Source organism: Oncorhynchus clarkii, chromosome 30, assembly GCF_045791955.1.
Source record: "Oncorhynchus clarkii lewisi isolate Uvic-CL-2024 chromosome 30, UVic_Ocla_1.0, whole genome shotgun sequence".
Taxonomy (NCBI): Eukaryota; Metazoa; Chordata; class Actinopteri; order Salmoniformes; family Salmonidae; genus Oncorhynchus; species Oncorhynchus clarkii.
The window spans coordinates 22,510,162-22,531,528 of NC_092176.1; the positions used below are offsets into that span (position 1 = coordinate 22,510,162).

The following is a 21,367-nucleotide window of genomic DNA, read 5'->3' on the forward strand; positions in this document are numbered from 1 at the left end:
TGGTTCCTTCCCCAGGTGTTATTGTTTCTGTTCCAGTGTTATGTCTGTGCTTTGTTTGTGTTTCTTGTTTTATGTTGTGTTTATTTATTAAAACACTCACTCCCTGAACTTGCTTCCCGACTCTCAGCGCACATCGTCACAACGTGCCATTGGAACACAGGAGTGATGTGTGCTGATAATGGGCCTCTGTACGCCTATGTAGATATTCCATAAAAAATCTGCCGTTTCCAGCTACAATAGTCATTTACAACATTAACAATGTCTACACTGTATTTCTGATCAATTTGATGTTATTTTAATGGACAAAATGTGCTCTTCTATCAAAAACAAGGACATTTCTAAGTGACCCCAAACTTTTGAACGGTATTATGTGTGTGTGTGTGTGTGTGTGTGTGTGTGTGTGTGAGTGTATATATATAAACAGTCCTAACATCAGCCTGGAAAATACGAAGAAATACACATACAAGTTTGTTTTACTATCCTTGCTGGGATCAAACAATTGATTCCCATTCAAAATCATATTTCCCTAACCCTAACCTAAACCTAACTCCTAAACATAATCCCTAACCCTAACCTAAACATAACTCCTTAACATAATCCCTAACCCTAACCTAAACCTAACTCCTAAACATAATCCCTAACCCTAACCTAAACCTAACTCCTAAACATATTTCCCTAACCCTAACCTAAACCTAACTCCTAAACATAATCCCTAACCCTAACCTAAACCTAACTCCTAAACATAATCCCTAACCCTAACCTAAACCTAACTCCTAAACATAATCCCTAACCCTAACCTAAACCTAACTCCTAAACATAATCCCTAACCCTAACCTAAACCTAACTCCTAAACATATTTCCCTAACCCTAACCTAAACTAACTCCTAAACATAATCCCTAACCCTAACCTAAACCTAACTCCTAAACATAATCCCTAACCCTAACCTAAACCTAAATCCTAAACATAATCCCTAACCCTAACCTAAACCTAAATCCTAAACATAATCCCTAACCCTAACCTAAACCTAACTCCTAAACATAATCCCTAACCCTAACCTAAACCTAACTCCTAAACATAATCCCTAACCCTAACCTAAACCTAACTCCTAAACATAATCCCTAACCCTAACCTAAACCTAACTCCTAAACATAATCCCTAACCCTAACCTAAACCTAACTCCTAAACATAATCCCTAACCCTAACCTAAACCTAACTCCTAAACATATTTCCCTAACCCTAACCTAAACCTAACTCCTAAACATAATCCCTAACCCTAACCTAAACCTAACTCCTAAACATAATCTCTAACCCTAACCTAAACCTAACTCCTAAACATAATCCCTAACCCTAACCTAAACCTAACTCCTAAACATAATCCCTAACCCTAACCTAAACCTAACTCCTAAACATAATCCCTAACCCTAATTGTAACCCTAAACCTAAAATAGCCTTTTTCTTTGTGGGGACCGGCAAAATGTCCCCACTTGTCCAAATGTTCCTTGTTTTACTATCCTTGTGAGGACTTCGGGTCCCCACAAGGATAGTAAAACCACACACACACACACACACACACAGCTTCTGTACTCGCGATAGAATATGGGGGCGGGAGCATGAAAGAGAAAATGAAAGCAGAGACAAAGAGCAAGGGAATGATGATGAAGCTAACATGAGGTACACAAATACAAACATGGAATTAACCGTCATTCTAGACCTCCCCCAACTCAGGAAACAGCTGGGGTGCTAGGGAAACATGATTACTGCTCTATCGTGGTAGTGCTGAACTTACTCATGTTAAAAGTTATTTTGCTGTTTTGCAGGGCATGATTCTGTGTGTGGAATGAGTGTGCACAGAGATGGGCAGTATTTCTGTTACATGTATTTGAAATATATATTTCAATTACTTTTAAGACTTTTGTAATTTGTATTACACTGGGCTGAACTACACTCCAATGTATTTTGTTACAAGATACTTTCGAGAGCTGTATTTTGTATTTTCAAAATGCAATTTATGTTCACCATTTGGTGGCCCCCTTTCACCCTACATTGGTATCAGAAGTCTGATGGCACTATGGTGTGATGAGAGCGTCCGCTAAATGAACTAACTATAAATGTACATATATTTAAAAATGAACAATTGCAAAGCATGCTGAGTATTATTTGACTGAGCTCCGCCCCGAACAAAGCCAATAATTAATACCTAGTGTATTTTGCAGTTCATTTTGGTATGTTCATTTTCACATATACATATACATTTTGGCCGTTCCAGAGTGACTTACTATTTACAGTCAGTGCATTTAGCTAAGGTAGATAAACAACAACATATCACAGTTATAGCAAGAAAAGGTTTCTGTAACCTTCACTGAGAATGTTGTTGCTGTTTGGGCCGGCTACTTGCAAATGTATTTCTGTATTTTAAAATACAAAATACATGTATTTGAATAAAATACATTAAAAATACTTTTATTTTATCGTTTATTTTGATACATTCATCTTTATGGTATTTTGTGCTTTAATTTTGTAATTGTATTTTGTCATTTTTGCCCATCGCTGAGTGTGCATTTGTGTGTGTCTATCCCACTTTGAACTCAGTAGCAGTATCAGATTACAATGAAAGCCCTGGACAGCTATAGTGTAACTCTTCAACCAACTATCTCTTCCACTCACTATGTTATTTGTTGACATGTAACACACGGGGCTTGCAGTCTGGGCTGTAAGCGTGTGTATCATAACAGAATAGATAGTAACCTTTACCGACCCGACCAAAATGTGAGTTGTTCAGCTTCTTGGATTTATAAAATCAGACAGAATCAATACAACATATTAACACCTCACTGTGTGAGATCCTAGATGAGATTCACTGTTGCTGTTTTAAATAACAATAACATAGCTTCTTCTTCTGTCTTCAGGTTCGAGAAAGAGCTGCTGAACATTTCAAGTCAATTCTACTGGCCTGTTGCTGTAAGCTTAGACTACACTCCTCCTGAAGTCTAATGATTGACAGATATCTACATTCTGAAAACAAACGGAATGCCAGTGCACCATTTACTGCACTCGAGTGATCTTTAGTATCCTTATCTTTACAGTAGTCAGCCAACAACTTTTCCACCATAATGTTCTGGGTCAGGTTCTTGGTTCTGGCCCTCATGGCCCAGGCTGGTGTGACCCAGACCTCCTCTAGCCCAACCCATGCCTCTGCACCCCCTAACCCCACTGAGGAGCAGCCTCCCTTGAATACGGGAAGCCTCTCATTCCCTTGGAGCCACCTCCGTCTTCCGGAGAACATTGTTCCGCTCCACTACCACCTCCTGCTCCACCCTAACCTCACCATACTCAGCTACATCGGTACAGTCAGGATAGAGCTCCAGGTTCAGAACAATACCAACTGGGTGGTGCTGCACAGCAAGGGGCTTCGTATCACTACGGCAACTGTGCTGGACCAGAACCTTGCTCACCTGTCAGACCAGGTAAACTACTCCCTCAGCACTAAACTATCATGCCCAGTTTCTAACAACGTTCCCACTTTTGCCTTCTCTGACAACTCTGTCTAACGACTACCTTGTGTGTGTGTCTTCCTGTTCGTGTGTGTCCTCAGGTCCTCCCTGTTCTACACAATCCTACCCATGAGCAGGTTGCCATATTCTCTCCCAGAGTGCTCACTGGTGGGCAGAAGTACTTCCTGTTACTGGAGTTTGGGGCGGAGCTAGGAGAGGGCTTCTATGGTTTCTACAGGAGCACTTACAGAACTAGCACCGGAGAGATGCGGTACGGAATGTGTGTACTTGTGTGCGTGTGTGTATACAGTGGGGCAAAAAAGTATTTAGTCAGCCACCAATTGTGCAAGTTCTCCCACTTAAAAAGATGAGAGGCCTGTAATTTTCATCATAGGTACACTTCAACTATGACAGACAAAATGAGAAAAAAAATCCAGAAAATCACATTGTAGGATTTTTAATGAATTTATTTGCAAATTATGGTGGAAAATAAGTATTTGGTCAATAACAAAAGTTTATCTTAATACTTTGTTATATACCCTTTGTTGGCAATGACGGAGGTCAAACGTTTTCTGTAAGTCTTCACAAGGTTTTCACACACTGTTGATGGTATTTTGGCCCATTCCTCCATGCAGATCTCCTATAGAGCAGTGATGTTTTGGGGCTGTTGCTGGGCAACACAGACTTTCAACTCGCTCCAAAGATTTTCTATGGGGTTGAGATCTGGAGACTGGCTAGGCCACTCCAGGACCTTGAAATACTTCTTACGAAGCCACTCCTTCGTTGCCCGGGCGGTGTGTTTGGGATCATTGTCATGCTGAAAGACCCAGCCACGTTTCATCTTCAATGCCCTTGCTGATGGAAGGAGGTTATCACTCAAAATCTCACGATACATGGCCCCATTCATTCTTTCCTTTACACGGATCAGTCGTCCTGGTCCCTTTGCAGAAAAACAGCCCCAAAGCATGATGTTTCCACCCCCATGCTTCACAGTAGGTATGGTGTTCTTTGGATGCAACTCAGCATTCTTTGTCCTCCAAACACGACGAGTTTAGTTTTTACCAAAAAGTTATATTTTGGTTTCATCTGACCATATAACATTCTCCCAATCTTCTTCTGGATCATCCAAATGCTCTCTAGCAAACTTCAGACGGGCCTGGACATGTACTGGCTTAAGCAGGGGGACACGTCTGGCACTGCAGGATTTGAGTCCCTGGCGGCGTAGTGTGTTACTGATGGTAGGCTTTGTTACTTTGGTCCCAGCTCTCTGCAGGTCATTCACTAGGTCCCCCCGTGTGGTTCTGGGATTTTTGCTCACCATTCTTGTGATCATTTTGACCCCACGGGGTGAGATCTTGCGTGGAGCCGCAGATCGAGGGAGATTATCAGTGGTCTTGTATGTCTTCCATTTCCTAATAATTGCTCCCACAGTTGATTTCTTCAAACCAAGCTGCTTACCTATTGCAGATTCAGTCTTCCCAGCCTGGTGCAGGTCTACAATTTTGTTTCTGGTGTCCTTTGACAGCTCTTTGGTCTTGGCCATAGTGGAGTTTGGAGTGTGACTGTTTGAGGTTGTGGACAGGTGTTTTTTATACTGATAACAAGTTCAAACAGGTGCCATTAATACAGGTAACGAGTGGAGGACAGAAGAGCCTCTTAAAGAAGAAGTTACAGGTCTGTGAGAGCCAGAAATCTTGCTTGTTTGTAGGTGACCAAATACTTATTTTCCTCCATAATTTGCAAATAAATTCATTAAAAATCCTACAATGTGATTTTCTGGATTTTTTTTGTCATAGTTGAAGTGTACCTATGATGAAAATTACAGGCCTCTCTCATCTTTTTAAGTGGGAGAACTTGCACAATTGGTGGCTGACTAAATACTTTTTTTGCCCCACTGTATATGTGTGTGTGTGAGGTATATTAAATGTACACGGGCTCTGTGTAGGCTACCTCGCTCTCCATCTCTATGTGGGGGAGAAAGGCTGACACTCCTCATATAAACACAGAAACAACTGGTATGAGGAGAGAGATCACATGAAACTCCTTGTATTTTCTCTTTCTCTCTTGCCATTCCACCATCCCTCCTATCTCCCCCTACCTCTATCTCTCCAGGACCCTGGCCTCCACTCATTTTGAGCCAACCAGTGCGCGGATGGCGTTTCCCTGTTTTGATGAGCCTAGCTTCAAGGCTAACTACTCCATCAGTATCAGGAGAAGCCCAGCACACACCGCCCTGTCCAACATGCCTGTAGTGAGTAAACACACACACACACCATGGTGGAGATGTAAGACAACATGGTGGCAGGCAGATCATAGTGTGTTAGTGTACAGTGCCTTCAGAAAATATTCACACCACTTGACTTTTCCCACATTTTGTGTTACAGCCTGGATTTAAAATAGATTCAATTGAGATTTTTTTTTCTCCATTGGCCTACACACAATACCCAAAAAATGTCAAAGTGGAATTATGTACAATGTACTACAAATTAAAAGCTGACATGTTTGAGTCAATAGGTATTCAACCCTTTTTTATGGCGAGCCTAAATAAGTTCAGGTGTAAAAATGTGCTTAAAAAGTCCCATACTAATTTACATGGACTCTGAATTCCAAGTGTTATGTTTGGGCAAATCCAATACTATACATTATTGAGTACCACTCTTCATATTTTCAAGCATAGTGGTGGCTGCATCATGTTATGAGTATGCTTGTAATCATTAAGGACTGCAGAGCTTTTCAGGATAAAAAATAAACGGAATGGAGCTAAGCAAAGGCAAAATCCTAGAGGAAAACCTGGTTCAGTATGCTTTCCACCAAAACACTGGGAGATTAATTCACCTTTCAGCAGGACAATAACCTAAAATACAAGGCCAAATCTACACTGGAGTTGCTTACAAGAAGACAGATAATGTTGCAGAGAGGCTGGATTACAGTTTTGACATAAATCAGCTTGAAAATCAATGGCAAGACTTGAAAATCGTTGTCTATCAATGATCAACAACCAATTTGACAGAGCTTGAAGAATTTTTTAAAGAATAATGGGCAAATATTGTACAATCCAGGTGAGCAAAGCTCTTAGAGACCTACCCAGAAAGACTCACCAGCTGTAATCACTGCCAAAGGGGATTCTAACATTCACACTCATCGGTGTGAATACTTTTGTAAATGAGATATTTCTGTATTTCATTTGAAATAAATTAGCAAACATTTCTAAAAACATGTTTTCACTTTATGGGGTATTGTGTGTAGACGGGTGAGAAAAATTGAATTCATCCATTTTGAATTCAGGCTCTATCACAACAAAATGTGGAATAAGTTAAGTGGTATGAATACTTTCTGAAGGCACCGAACATTACAATGTGTGTGTCTGCATGTGTGTGCGTTTTCCCTCTAGGAGCAGACAGTGGTCCTGGATGATGGACTAATGGAGGATCGTTTTGCTGTGAGTGTGAGGATGAGCTCCTATCTGGTGGCCTTCATCGTGTGTGACTTCAGATCTGTCAGTGCAACAACTGCCTCAGGGGTCAAGGTAGGTATGACTGGGGGCAGGGGTCAAGGTAGGTATGACTGGTGGGCAGGGGTCAAGGTAGGTATGACTGGGGCAGCGGTGTGTATGTGGGTGTGTGTACATGTATGGATGTGCAATGTGTGTGTGTGTGAGTGTGTATGTGTATGATTTCAGAACATGACTTTAATAATGTTTCAGGTTTCTGTCTATGCTGCTCCTGAGAAATGGGAGCAGACCCATTACGCTCTCAAGGCTGCAGTCAAACTATTGGAGTTCTACGAGAAATACTTCAACATCAGCTACCCACTACCTAAACAAGGTACTGAAATATATCAAAATCAGCTACCCACTACCTAAACAAGGTACTGAAATATATCAATATCATCTACCCACTACCTAAACAAGGCAACTAAATATATCAATATCAACTACCCACTACCTAAACAAGGTACTGAAATATATCAATATCAACTACCCATTACCTAAACAATGCAACTAAATATATCAATATCAACTACCCACTACCTAAACAAGGTAACTAAATATATCAATATCAACTACCCATTACCTAAACAAGGCAACTAAATATATCAATATCAACTACCCACTACCTAAACAAGGCAACTAAATATATCAATATCAACTACCCACTACCTAAACAAGGCAACTAAATATATCAATATCAACTACCCACTACCTAAACAAGGTACTGAAATATATCAATATCAACTACCCACTACCTAAACAAGGTACTGAAATATATCAATATCAACTACCCACTACCTAAACAAGGTAACTAAATATATCAATATCAACTACCCACTACCTAAACAAGGTACTGAAATATATCAATATCAACTACCCACTACCTAAACAAGGTACTGAAATATATCAATATCAACTACCCACTACCTAAACAAGGTACTGAAATATATCAATATCAACTACCCACTACCTAAACAAGGTACTGAAATATATCAATATCAACTACCCACTACCTAAACAAGGCAACTAAATATATCAATATCAACTACCCATTACCTAAACAAGGCACTGAAATATATCAATATCAACTACCCACTACCTAAACAACGTAACTAAATATATCAATATCAACTACCCATTACCTAAACAAGGTACTGAAATATATCAATATCAACTACCCACTACCTAAACAAGGCACTGAAATATATCAATATCAACTACCCACTATGTAAACAAGGTACTGAAATATATCAATATCAACTACCCACTACCTAAACAAGGTAACTAAATATATCAATATCAACTACCCACTATGTAAACAAGGTACTGAAATATATCAATATCAACTACCCACTACCCAAACAAGGTAACTAAATATATCAATATCAACTACCCACTACCTAAACAAGGTAACTAAATATATCAATATCAACTACCCACTATGTAAACAAGGTACTGAAATATATCAATATCAACTACCCACTACCTAAACAAGGTAACTAAATATATCAATATCAACTACCCACTACCTAAACAAGGTACTGAAATATATCAATATCAACTACCCACTACCTAAACAAGGTACTGAAATATATCAATATCAACTACCCACTACCTAAACAAGGTACTGAAATATATCAATATCAACTACCCACTACCTAAACAAGGTACTGAAATATATCAATATCAACTACCCACTACCTAAACAAGGTACTGAAATATATCAATATCATCTACCCACTACCTAAACAAGGTACTGAAATATATCAATATCATCTACCCACTACCTAAACAAGATACTGAAATATATCAATATCATCTACCCACTACCTAAACAAGGTAACTAAATATATCAATATCATCTACCCATTACCTAAACAAGGCAACTAAAGATATCAATATCATCTATCCACTACCTAAACAAGGTAACTAAATATATCAATATCAACTACCCACTACCTAAACAAGGTAACTAAATATATCAATATCAACTACCCACTACCTAAACAAGGCAACTAAATATATCAATATCAACTACCCACTACCTAAACAAGGCAACTAAATATATCAATATCAACTACCCACTACCTAAACAAGGTAACTAAATATATCAATATCATCTACCCACTACCTAAACAAGGTACTGAAATATATCAATATCAACTACCCACTACCTAAACAAGATACTGAAATATATCAATATCATCTACCCATTACCTAAACAAGGTAACTAAATATATCAATATCATCTACCCACTACCTAAACAAGCCACTGAAATATATCAATATCATCTACCCACTACCTAAACAAGCCACTGAAATATATCAATATCATCTACCCACTACCTAAACAAGGTACTGAAATATATCAATATCAACTACCCACTACCTAAACAAGGTACTGAAATATATCAATATCAACTACCCACTACCTAAACAAGGTAACTAAATATATCAATATCAACTACCCACTATGTACACAAGGTAACTAAATATATCAATATCAACTACCCACTACCTAAACAAGGTAACTAAATATATCAATATCAACTACCCATTACCTAAACAAGGCAACTAAATATATCAATATCAACTACCCACTACCTAAACAAGGTACTGAAATATATCAATATCAACTACCCACTACCTAAACAAGGTACTGAAATATATCAATATCAACTACCCACTACCTAAACAAGGTAACTAAATATATCAATATCAACTACCCACTATGTACACAAGGTAACTAAATATATCAATATCAACTACCCACTACCTAAACAAGGTAACTAAATATATCAATATCAACTACCCATTACCTAAACAAGGCAACTAAATATATCAATATCAACTACCCACTACCTAAACAAGGTACTGAAATATATCAATATCATCTACCCACTACCTAAACAAGGCAACTAAATATATCAATATCAACTACCCACTACCTAAACAAGGTACTGAAATATATCAATATCAACTACCAATTACCTAAACAATGCAACTAAATATATCAATATCAACTACCCACTACCTAAACAAGGTAACTAAATATATCAATATCAACTACCCATTACCTAAACAAGGCAACTAAATATATCAATATCAACTACCCACTACCTAAACAAGAAAACTAAATATATCAATATCAACTACCCACTACCTAAACAAGGCAACTAAATATATCAATATCAACTACCCACTACCTAAACAAGGTACTGAAATATATCAATATCAACTACCCACTACCTAAACAAGGTACTGAAATATATCAATATCAACTACCCACTACCTAAACAAGGTAACTAAATATATCAATATCAACTACCCACTACCTAAACAAGGTACTGAAATATATCAATATCAACTACCCACTACCTAAACAAGGTACTGAAATATATCAATATCAACTACCCACTACCTAAACAAGGTACTGAAATATATCAATATCAACTACCCACTACCTAAACAAGGTACTGAAATATATCAATATCAACTACCCACTACCTAAACAAGGCAACTAAATATATCAATATCAACTACCCATTACCTAAACAAGGCACTGAAATATATCAATATCAACTACCCACTACCTAAACAACGTAACTAAATATATCAATATCAACTACCCATTACCTAAACAAGGTACTGAAATATATCAATATCAACTACCCACTACCTAAACAAGGCACTGAAATATATCAATATCAACTACCCACTATGTAAACAAGGTACTGAAATATATCAATATCAACTACCCACTACCTAAATAAGGTAACTAAATATATCAATATCAACTACCCACTATGTAAACAAGGTACTGAAATATATCAATATCAACTACCCACTACCTAAACAAGGTAACTAAATATATCAATATCAACTACCCACTACCTAAACAAGGTACTGAAATATATCAATATCAACTACCCACTACCTAAACAAGGTACTGAAATATATCAATATCAACTACCCACTACCTAAACAAGGTACTGAAATATATCAATATCAACTACCCACTACCTAAACAAGGTACTGAAATATATCAATATCAACTACCCACTACCTAAACAAGGTACTGAAATATATCAATATCATCTACCCACTACCTAAACAAGGTACTGAAATATATCAATATCATCTACCCACTACCTAAACAAGATACTGAAATATATCAATATCATCTACCCACTACCTAAACAAGGTAACTAAATATATCAATATCATCTACCCATTACCTAAACAAGGCAACTAAAGATATCAATATCATCTATCCACTACCTAAACAAGGTAACTAAATATATCAATATCAACTACCCACTACCTAAACAAGGTAACTAAATATATCAATATCAACTACCCACTACCTAAACAAGGCAACTAAATATATCAATATCAACTACCCACTACCTAAACAAGGCAACTAAATATATCAATATCAACTACCCACTACCTAAACAAGGTAACTAAATATATCAATATCATCTACCCACTACCTAAACAAGGTACTGAAATATATCAATATCAACTACCCACTACCTAAACAAGATACTGAAATATATCAATATCATCTACCCATTACCTAAACAAGGTAACTAAATATATCAATATCATCTACCCACTACCTAAACAAGATACTGAAATATATCAATATCAACTACCCACTACCTAAACAAGGCACTGAAATATATCAATATCAACTACCCACTACCTAAACAAGGTAACTAAATATATCAATATCATCTACCCACTACCTAAACAAGCCACTGAAATATATCAATATCATCTACCCACTACCTAAACAAGCCACTGAAATATATCAATATCATCTACCCACTACCTAAACAAGGTACTGAAATATATCAATATCAACTACCCACTATGTACACAAGGTAACTAAATATATCAATATCAACTACCCACTACCTAAACAAGGTAACTAAATATATCAATATCAACTACCCACTACCTAAACAAGGTAACTAAATATATCAATATCAACTACCCATTACCTAAACAAGGCAACTAAATATATCAATATCAACTACCCACTACCTAAACAAGGCAATTAAATATATCAATATCAACTACCCATTACCTAAACAAGGCAACTAAATATATCAATATCATCTACCCACTACCTAAACAAGGTACTGAAATATATCAATATCAACTACCCACTATGTACACAAGGTAACTAAATATATCAATATCAACTACCCACTACCTAAACAAGGTAACTAAATATATCAATATCAACTACCCACTACCTAAACAAGGTACTGAAATATATCAATATCAACTACCCACTACCTAAACAAGGTACTGAAATATATCAATATCAACTACCCACTACCTAAAGAAGGTAACTAAATATATCAATATCAACTACCCACTATGTACACAAGGTAACTAAATATATCAATATCAACTACCCACTACCTAAACAAGGTAACTAAATATATCAATATCAACTACCCATTACCTAAACAAGGCAACTAAATATATCAATATCAACTACCCACTACCTAAACAAGGTACTGAAATATATCAATATCAACTACCCACTACCTAAACAAGGTACTGAAATATATCAATATCAACTACCCACTACCTAAACAAGGTAACTAAATATATCAATATCAACTACCCATTACCTAAACAAGGCAACTAAATATATCAATATCAACTACCCACTACCTAAACAAGGTAACTAAATATATCAATATCAACTACCCATTACCTAAACAAGGCAACTAAATATATCAATATGAACTACCCACTACCTAAACAAGGCAACTAAATATATCAATATCAACTACCCATTACCTAAACAAGGCAACTAAATATATCAATATCAACTACCCACTACCTAAACAAGGCAACTAAATATATCAATATCAACTACCCACTACCTAAACAAGGCAACTAAATATATCAATATCAACTACCCACTACCTAAACAAGGTACTGAAATATATCAATATCAACTACCCACTATTAAACAAGGTACTGAAATATATCAATATCAACTACCCACTACCTAAACAAGGCAACTAAATATATCAATATCAACTACCCACTACCTAAACAAGGTACTGAAATAGATCAATATCAACTTACCTAAACAAGGCAACTAAATATATCAATATCAACTACCCACTACCTAAACAAGGCAACTAAATATATCAATATCAACTACCCACTACCTAAACAAGGCAACTAAATATATCAATATCAACTACCCACTACCTAAACAAGGTACTGAAATATATCAATATCAACTACCCACTACTTAAACAAGGTACTGAAATATATCAATATCAACTACCCACTACCTAAACAAGGCAACTAAATATATCAATATCAACTACCCACTACCTAAACAAGGTACTGAAATAGATCAATATCAACTACCCATTACCTAAACAAGGCAACTAAATATATCAATATCAACTACCCACTACCTAAACAAGGCAACTAAATATATCAATATCAACTACCCATTACCTAAACAAGGCAACTAAATATATCAATATCAACTACCCACTACCTAAACAAGGCAACTAAATATATCAATATCAACTACCCACTACCTAAACAAGGCAACTAAATATATCAATATCAACTACCCACTACCTAAACAAGGTACTGAAATATATCAATATCAACTACCCACTACCTAAACAAGGTACTGAAATATATCAATATCAACTACCCACTACCTAAACAAGATACTGAAATATATCAATATCAACTACCCACTACCTAAACAAGGTACTGAAATATATCAATATCAACTACCCACTACCTAAACAAGGCACTGAAATATATCAATATCAACTACCCACTACCTAAACAAGATACTGAAATATATCAATATCAACTACCCACTATGTAAACAAGGTACTGAAATATATCAATATCAACTACCCACTACCTAAACAAGGTACTGAAATATATCAATATCAACTACCCACTACCTAAACAAGGTACTGAAATATATCAATATCAACTACCCACTACCTAAACAAGGTACTGAAATATATCAATATCAACTACCCACTACCTAAACAAGGTACTGAAATATATCAATATCATCTACCCACTACCTAAACAAGGTACTGAAATATATCAATATCAACTACCCACTACCTAAACAAGGTAACTAAATATATCAATATCAACTACCCACTACCTAAACAAGGTACTGAAATATATCAATATCAACTACCCACTACCTAAACAAGGTACTGAAATATATCAATATCAACTACCCATTACCTAAACAAGGTACTGAAATATATCAATATCAACTACCCACTACCTAAACAAGGCAACTAAATATATCAATATCATCTACCCATTACCTAAACAAGGTACTGAAATATATCAATATCATCTACCCACTACCTAAACAAGATACTGAAATATATCAATATCATCTACCCACTACCTAAACAAGGTAACTAAATATATCAATATCATCTACCCACTACCTAAACAAGGTACTGAAATATATCAATATCATCTACCCATTACCTAAACAAGATAACTAAATATATCAATATCATCTACCCATTACCTAAACAAGGTAACTAAATATATCAATATCATCTACCCATTACCTAAACAAGGCAACTATACTGAACAAAAATATAAACGCAAAATGTAAAGTGTTGGTCCCATGTTTCATGAGCTTGCCCCAGTCAAATTGTACAGCAACAGGAAATGGGAATTATTCTGTGAATTATAATTCATGTACATTTTGGTAGGGGTTCATACATTTTTCAGAAGTTCTCCTGCAACAGGGTGATCAAATTAAGATCCTACATCTGTTTCTATTATTTTGAATGCTAGACAATGAATAACATGATTTAATGTATTATAAAGATCAATAAAAACAAAGAAAGCTATTATTTTTACTAATATAATGTGTGTTTCTCAGTTTTATGTCATTGGTGTTATCACATTGAACGTAACTGATTACAAAAATATCAAGTTCCACAATTCAAGTTTTATTAATCGTATGTAAGACAAACACATGGTATACACCTTCCAACAACATGCTTACTTGCAGGTTCCTTGTCTACGATGCAACAACAATAAGAAATAATAAAATATAAGAATATGAACATAAAGTAATTGGCTCAGTAGAATATAATAAATATTTCAGCATCACTATAATAGAGGAAGGCAGTATCTAGCAATCTAACAAGAGTATGATAGCATTTGTGATGTGTATCATGAATGAGTGTGTGTGTGTGTGTGTGTGTGTGTGTGTGTGTGTGTGTGTGTGTGTGTGTGTATCTGGATGAGTGTACACGTGAATCAGTGCAAATATACAAGGGCTTTGAGCATTCTCTCCAGTGGCAAACTGTTATTGGGGGAGGGATATAAAAAAAATGTATTAGCTAAAGCTACCCTTTTAGTATGTCATCAATTTGAGGCTTCCATCCCTCTGATAAGTTGGTGTGTGTAAATCGGAAGTGTCACTTGGTGTTAGTCAATTAAAATGAAGTGGAAATAACATTGTGAGCAAAATGATTAATCACATCACTTTAGTAAATGTCTTAACGGTTTGATGGCCTTAGATTTGAGCATTTAAGGCCTGCATTTCAGAAAATCCTAATTTATCTAAAATGTCTCATTGGTGTTACCATCATTGACCTTACAACTCCTACTGGTGTCACAATGTTATCATAATTGTACACATTATTTAAGTCATTAAGCTACCATATTGGTTATTTTAGAATGGGAAGATGTACCCAAATACATTTCAATACAAATCTAGAAAAATGAAGTAACATTTTTCCAAAATGCCTTGCCCAAAGGCCACCGTAATTCAAGAACAACCCAGTTGCTTAAACAAGACAATCATTCTAAAGTTACTGCCTGCCTCCCCCTCCAGACCTGGTGGCTATCCCAGACTTTCAGTCCGGAGCAATGGAGAACTGGGGTCTGATCACCTTCAGAGAGACGAGCCTGCTCTACGACCCCACCACCTCCTCAGCCTCCGATAGGCTCTGGGTTACCAAGGTGATCGCCCATGAGCTCGCCCACCAGGTAAGAGTCAGACAGGTTAAGTTTACAGTGTAGAACAGGAAGTAGCCAGTCATGGCAATGATTTTGATTTTATATGATATGACTACAATGACATGAAGAGGGATTAAAAGTGATGCCATGAACCTCTGGATTCTTCAGAAAGTTTATCTGCACTGGAAGACAAATGAAACTCCTCTCTTCTCTTGACATCTCTCATTGTCTGTCCTCGCCTGCCTGTCTGCCTGCCTGTTTGTCTGTCTGTCTGTCTGTCTGTCTGTCTGTCTGTCTGTCTGTCAGTGGTTTGGGAACCTGGTGACCATGAAGTGGTGGAATGACATCTGGCTGAACGAGGGCTTTGCCACGTACATGGAGTACATCTCAGTGGACACCACATACCCCAAACTCAGAGTGGTATGATCCTGTTACTCACTTGTTGTACACATTCCTGGCCCGAGTTCATAATATGAATGTTCCAAATGATCTAGACATGTCCCTGAGGGAAATTCTTGTTTAAATTGTGCCGTTTTAATCTCTTAGGAGGACTATCTTCTGGACACCTGCTTCGTTGCGATTGGTCGAGACTCTCTAAACTCCTCCCGCCCCATCTCCAGTGTAGCTGAAAGCCCTACACAGATTAAAGAGATGTTCGACACAGTATCCTACAATAAGGTAGAAAAACACGCATACACACAAGCACACGTTTTCTATTTCATAGCTTTCATCAACCCTGTCTTTACTTCAAATGAGGGAGTAAGGATTCATGTCTAAAGTATTGGATCAGGCCCCCAGTGTTGATGTACTTTGTTGTTTGTTCCACCAGGGGGCATGTGTCTTGCACATGCTAAGACACTACCTGACTGACCAAGTGTTCCAGATTGGAATCATGCGTTACCTTCGCAGGTACAGCTACAGCAACGCTCGCAACCAGGACCTGTGGGACAGCCTGGCCAACGTTCGTAGATCGATCAAATGATACATCATTTTTTCATCCCTGCAGGCTGCTTTAGTATGTAAATGTGAACTGCTGTGTTGTTGTTCTCAGACATGTTCAGAAGACGAGTTCACTTCTGGAGGACACTGCTACAGCAACAGCCAGGCAGCTAAGAACGCAGTAAACACACCTCTCTGTACATAACAGTACATTACATTACAAGACCAACAGTCTGACCATTACAAACAGGTGCTCTGTAAAAGTCTCACCACTGATTTAACTGTGTGATGTTTACCTGTGGGTGTGGTTTTGATGTGTGTGTCAGTACCTGTACGCTGGGGAGCACCTGGACCTGACAACCATGATGAACACCTGGACGCTGCAGACAGGTGTGCCTTTGGTAACGGTTGCTAGACAGGGGTCTCGTCTGGTGCTGAAACAGGAGAGGTTCCTGAGGACCACACATCCGTCTGATCCAGCATGGCCCAGCCTGCAGCAGGGGTAAACACACACACACACACACACACACACACAAACACACACACACACACACACACACACACACACACACACACACACACACACACACACACACACACACACACACACACACACACACACACACACACACACACACACACACACTCACTCTGATGGTCAGGTGTTGTGAGGTCATATTCCTGCACCTCATCCCTCCCCTCTCTGATCTCTGTGTGTTAGGTACCTGTGGCACATCCCTCTGACATACAGGACTGACACCTCAACTAGCATTCACAGACACCTCATGACTACACTCACAGGTAAGACGCCTCATGACCACACTCACAGGTAAGACGCCTCATGACCACACTCACAGGTAGGACACCTCATGACCACACTCACAGGTAGGACACCTACTGACCACACTCACAGGTAGGACACCTACTGACCACACTCACAGGTAGGACACCTACTGACCACACTCACAGGGAATATAATTGCTTTTTCTCTCCTCAGTGTGAAGCTTGCTGTGGAGTTGATTGACTGGTTGTTTCACTAAATGATTGATTGCTGTGTCTCTCCTCTCCTCAGACAGTGTGGAGGTGGGGGAGGAGGTGGGATGGGTGAAGGTGAATGTGGACATGGCTGGTTATTACCTGGTCCACTATGATGGTTCAGGCTGGGACGACTTGATACAACTACTGAAGGACAACCACACAGCTCTCAGCTTCATGGACAGAACACACCTCATACACAACGCTTTCCAACTCACCACGTAAGAGACCTGTGTGTGTGTGTGTGTGTGTGTGTGTGTGTGTGTGTGTGTGTGTGTGTGTGTGTGTGTGTGTGTGTGTGTGTGTGTGTGTGTGTGTGTGTGTGTGTGTGTGTGTGTGTGTGTGTGTGTGTGTGTGTGTCCATGCGATTATGTGAATAGACAACACAAACACTCTTTTGTTTCTGACATCATCTCTCTATAATATTTCTATAGAGCAGGTCGGCTGTCACTCGATAAAGCCTTGGACCTCATTGGTTACCTGCGATCAGAGAGTCACACTGTGCCCCTCCTCCAAGGGTTGGCCTACCTGGAAGCCTTCTACAGGATGGTGGAGAGGATGGACATACCTGACATCACACATAACCTCAGTGTAGGGCACATACACATAAAACATAAAATAAATCTCAAACATTCTGGTTCAATTACATGAAGTTTGAGTTGGGTATGTGTGTGTGTGGTCTGATGTCCTATCTGTGTGTGTTTTCTGTAGACGTACATCCTGTGGTATTTCCGTGGTGTGATTGACCGTCAGACGTGGAGCGACAAGGGCTCTGTGTCTGAGAGGCGGCTGAGGTCGGAGCTCCTCTCTCTGGCCTGCCATCTAGGAGACCTCTCCTGTCTGGAGCAGGCCCAGCGCAGCTTCACACACTGGCTGAACTCCAACAGCACACTCAGGTCTGTCTTTCTTACTGTCTGTCAGCTATTTGAGAGAGTAGTTACATCCCATGGACAGCAACATACAGTACTTTGTTCAATCCCTGACCCAATCAAAGGTGCAAACTTTTCCTGACTGCAGAAGTAAACCATGTCCTGTCTGTGCCTCTCCCTCCACCAGCCTGCCTGCAGATGTGACAGAGACAGTGTATTCAGTAGGGGCCCAGGAGGACAGTGGCTGGGCGTCTCTCCTCCACATATACACTCTCTCCCTCTCAGAGACACACAAACACAAGATCCTCTCTGCCCTGGCCAGCAGCAGAGACACAAATAAACTACACAGGTACGTATAGTTTTCTATACTCTGTCAATTCAATTCAATATATGACCTTACATTTTGTAAGTGTGTGTGTGTGTGTGTGTGTGTGTGTGTGTGTGTGTGTGTGTGTGTGTGTGTGTACCCCAGGTTGTTGGAGCTGGGTCTAGAGGGGGAGGTGATCCGGACCCAGGACCTGGACTCCCTCATCGTCATGGTAGCCAGGAACCCCAGGGGACATCATCTGGCCTGGAGCTACGTCCAGAAATACTGGAGCACCCTGGTGGACAAGTAGGTGGTAGAGAGGGAGGGGGAGGAGAGGGAAAGGGAGGGGCTGGGAGAGAGGGGGTGGAAGAGACAGGCACGGGGAGAGGGAGAGAGAAACGAACACTCAGGAGGAGAGATAGGGGGAGTCTATCCCTGTGGTAGAGAATGAGAGAGGGAAAGGGAGAAAGATGATACTGATAAACTGGCACGTGGGTGAAAAAGTAGGTATTAGTCGACCAGCAGTCCCATAGCCTGGGTGCTTTAGCCAACCTGTGATGTTTCCTCTTGTTTCTACCCTGCAGGTTCCAGTTGGGATCGTTCTCTATTAGAAACATCATCATCGGCACCACAGGCCAGTTCTTCTCAACAGAGGAACTCACTGAGGTGAGATGATTGATCTGTTAGTGGCAATATCATTCTCAACAACTAGACCCTGACCCTGAAAATGTATTGTATCAGTAGCAATGTATGAGCGAGGGTGTGTGTGTCCCAAAGCCCACGGCCATGCTTACCAAGAGTGTGTGTGTACCCTAGGTGCGTGTATTCTTTGAGTCGATCCATGAGCAGGCGTCTCAGCTGAGAGTCACTCAGGTTGCCATGGACAACATCCAGAAGAACATCCTCTGGTTGCAAAGAAACCTGGGAACTCTGAGGAGCTGGCTGGACCAACAGATAGATTGAAGAGAGAAAGGGGGGGGGAGGGGTGGGGAGAGAGAGAGCAATAGAAAATGAGCTTGGAGTTTTTTAAAGCTTAATTAGAGCTTTGATTTTTAATTATGAATATTTGTGGGATAATTGAGTGTATATACTTTGGTCATGTTTTTCAGTTCACATCGGGGATTTGGAAATGTTTTTGTTGAATTTGGTTAAGATGTTTGATAATAAAATGTTGTGAAAGTGTTATTTGAAGAGCAGTAAGTAGGCCAAGATCATGTTGAATTACACAGAGTAAAAGCAAATTAAATGCAAACAGAAAACCATTTTTAGCTGTGAATGTAGGAGTGGTCTGAAAATGCTAAAACATCACAGGACAGAATGAAGCTTGGCCCCTGCCTGGCCTCACACACTACAACCTCACAGGAGCAGACTGCTGATAATTTAGTGTGAAGCAGATGTGTGTAAACATATTGCAATGTACACATACAGATCTGCTATCTTATTTTGATCACTGTTATCAGCAGAACATTTTAATGTGCAGCAGGATATGCAAATTGTAGTGTATTCAAGGTTTAAAAAGGCTTCTAAAGTTAGCAATTTCCACTTTTAAATGTCAGACTTGATTTCCCCTATCAAGACATTTATCAATCCCAACAAAAATGTACATGAATTATAATCCACATTAATTCACATTTCCTGTTGCTGCATGATTATTGTCCTGCTGTCAGAAGCAGGGTCAAACTAAGGTCTGTTTCTATGTTGACAGTTGGTTTAGTTGGTTTAGTTGGTTTAGTTGGTTTCCAAAAGACAGACGTCTTTCACCTATAGTGTTTGCAAGTTGGTTGAACCATATCAAATAAAGTGTTATTCGTCACATGCTTTGGAAACAACAGGTGTAGACTAAATGCTTACTTACAGGCCCTTCCCAACAATGCAGAGAGAGAGAAAATATAGAAATATTAGAAAAGTAATAACACGTAATAATAAAAGTTACAATAAATACACAATTAATTGCAAAGTCCCTCTTTGCCATGCAAATGAACTGAATCCCCCAAAAAACATTTCCACTGCATTTCAGCCCTGCCACAAAAGGACCAGCTGACATCATGTCAGTGATTCTCTTGTTAACATAGGTGTGTGTGAGTGTTGACGAGGACAAGGCTGGAGATCAGTCTGTCATGCTGATTGAGTTCAAATAACAGACTGGAAGCTTCAAAAGGAGGGTGGAGCTTGGAATCATTGTTCTTCCTCTGTCAACCA

At 38.8% G+C, this 21,367-nt stretch overlaps 1 protein-coding gene across 2 annotated transcripts; it reads left to right on the top strand.

Moving 5' to 3' along the window:
* The first annotated feature begins 1,583 nt into the window (after window positions 1–1,583).
* On the top strand, window positions 1,584–20,994 carry LOC139390099 (endoplasmic reticulum aminopeptidase 2-like). Of its 2 annotated transcripts, none has more exons than XM_071137248.1 (20): window positions 1,584–1,672; window positions 2,908–3,465; window positions 3,594–3,763; window positions 5,605–5,743; window positions 6,884–7,018; window positions 7,196–7,316; window positions 15,894–16,048; window positions 16,325–16,438; window positions 16,565–16,696; window positions 16,848–16,979; window positions 17,070–17,138; window positions 17,284–17,459; window positions 17,679–17,758; window positions 18,030–18,213; window positions 18,427–18,583; window positions 18,704–18,888; window positions 19,049–19,210; window positions 19,334–19,474; window positions 19,753–19,834; window positions 19,985–20,994. In XM_071137248.1, the coding sequence occupies exons 2-20, from the start codon at window positions 3,112–3,114 to the stop codon at window positions 20,129–20,131; spliced, it is 2,835 nt and encodes a 944-aa protein (XP_070993349.1). In that variant the 5' UTR covers window positions 1,584–1,672; window positions 2,908–3,111; the 3' UTR covers window positions 20,132–20,994. The 2 variants fall into 2 exon arrangements, with proteins under 2 accessions (XP_070993349.1, XP_070993350.1); XM_071137249.1 differs by having other exon boundaries at window positions 1,609–1,672; window positions 6,884–6,931; window positions 19,985–20,353.
* Window positions 20,995–21,367: the final 373 nt, after the last annotated feature.

What these genes read in the sequence shown, in the direction of transcription:
- LOC139390099 (XM_071137248.1), top strand. Translation starts at nt 3,112, where the DNA reads ATGTTCTGGGTCAGGTTCTTGGTTCTGGCCCTCATGGCCCAGGCTGGT. An exon ending in TGTGGGACAGCCTGGCCAAC is followed by an intron (nt 16,980 to 17,069) that starts GTTCGTAGATCG and finishes TGTTGTTCTCAG; the next exon opens with ACATGTTCAGAAGACGAGTT. An exon ending in GACACAAATAAACTACACAG is followed by an intron (nt 19,211 to 19,333) that starts GTACGTATAGTT and finishes TGTGTACCCCAG; the next exon opens with GTTGTTGGAGCTGGGTCTAG.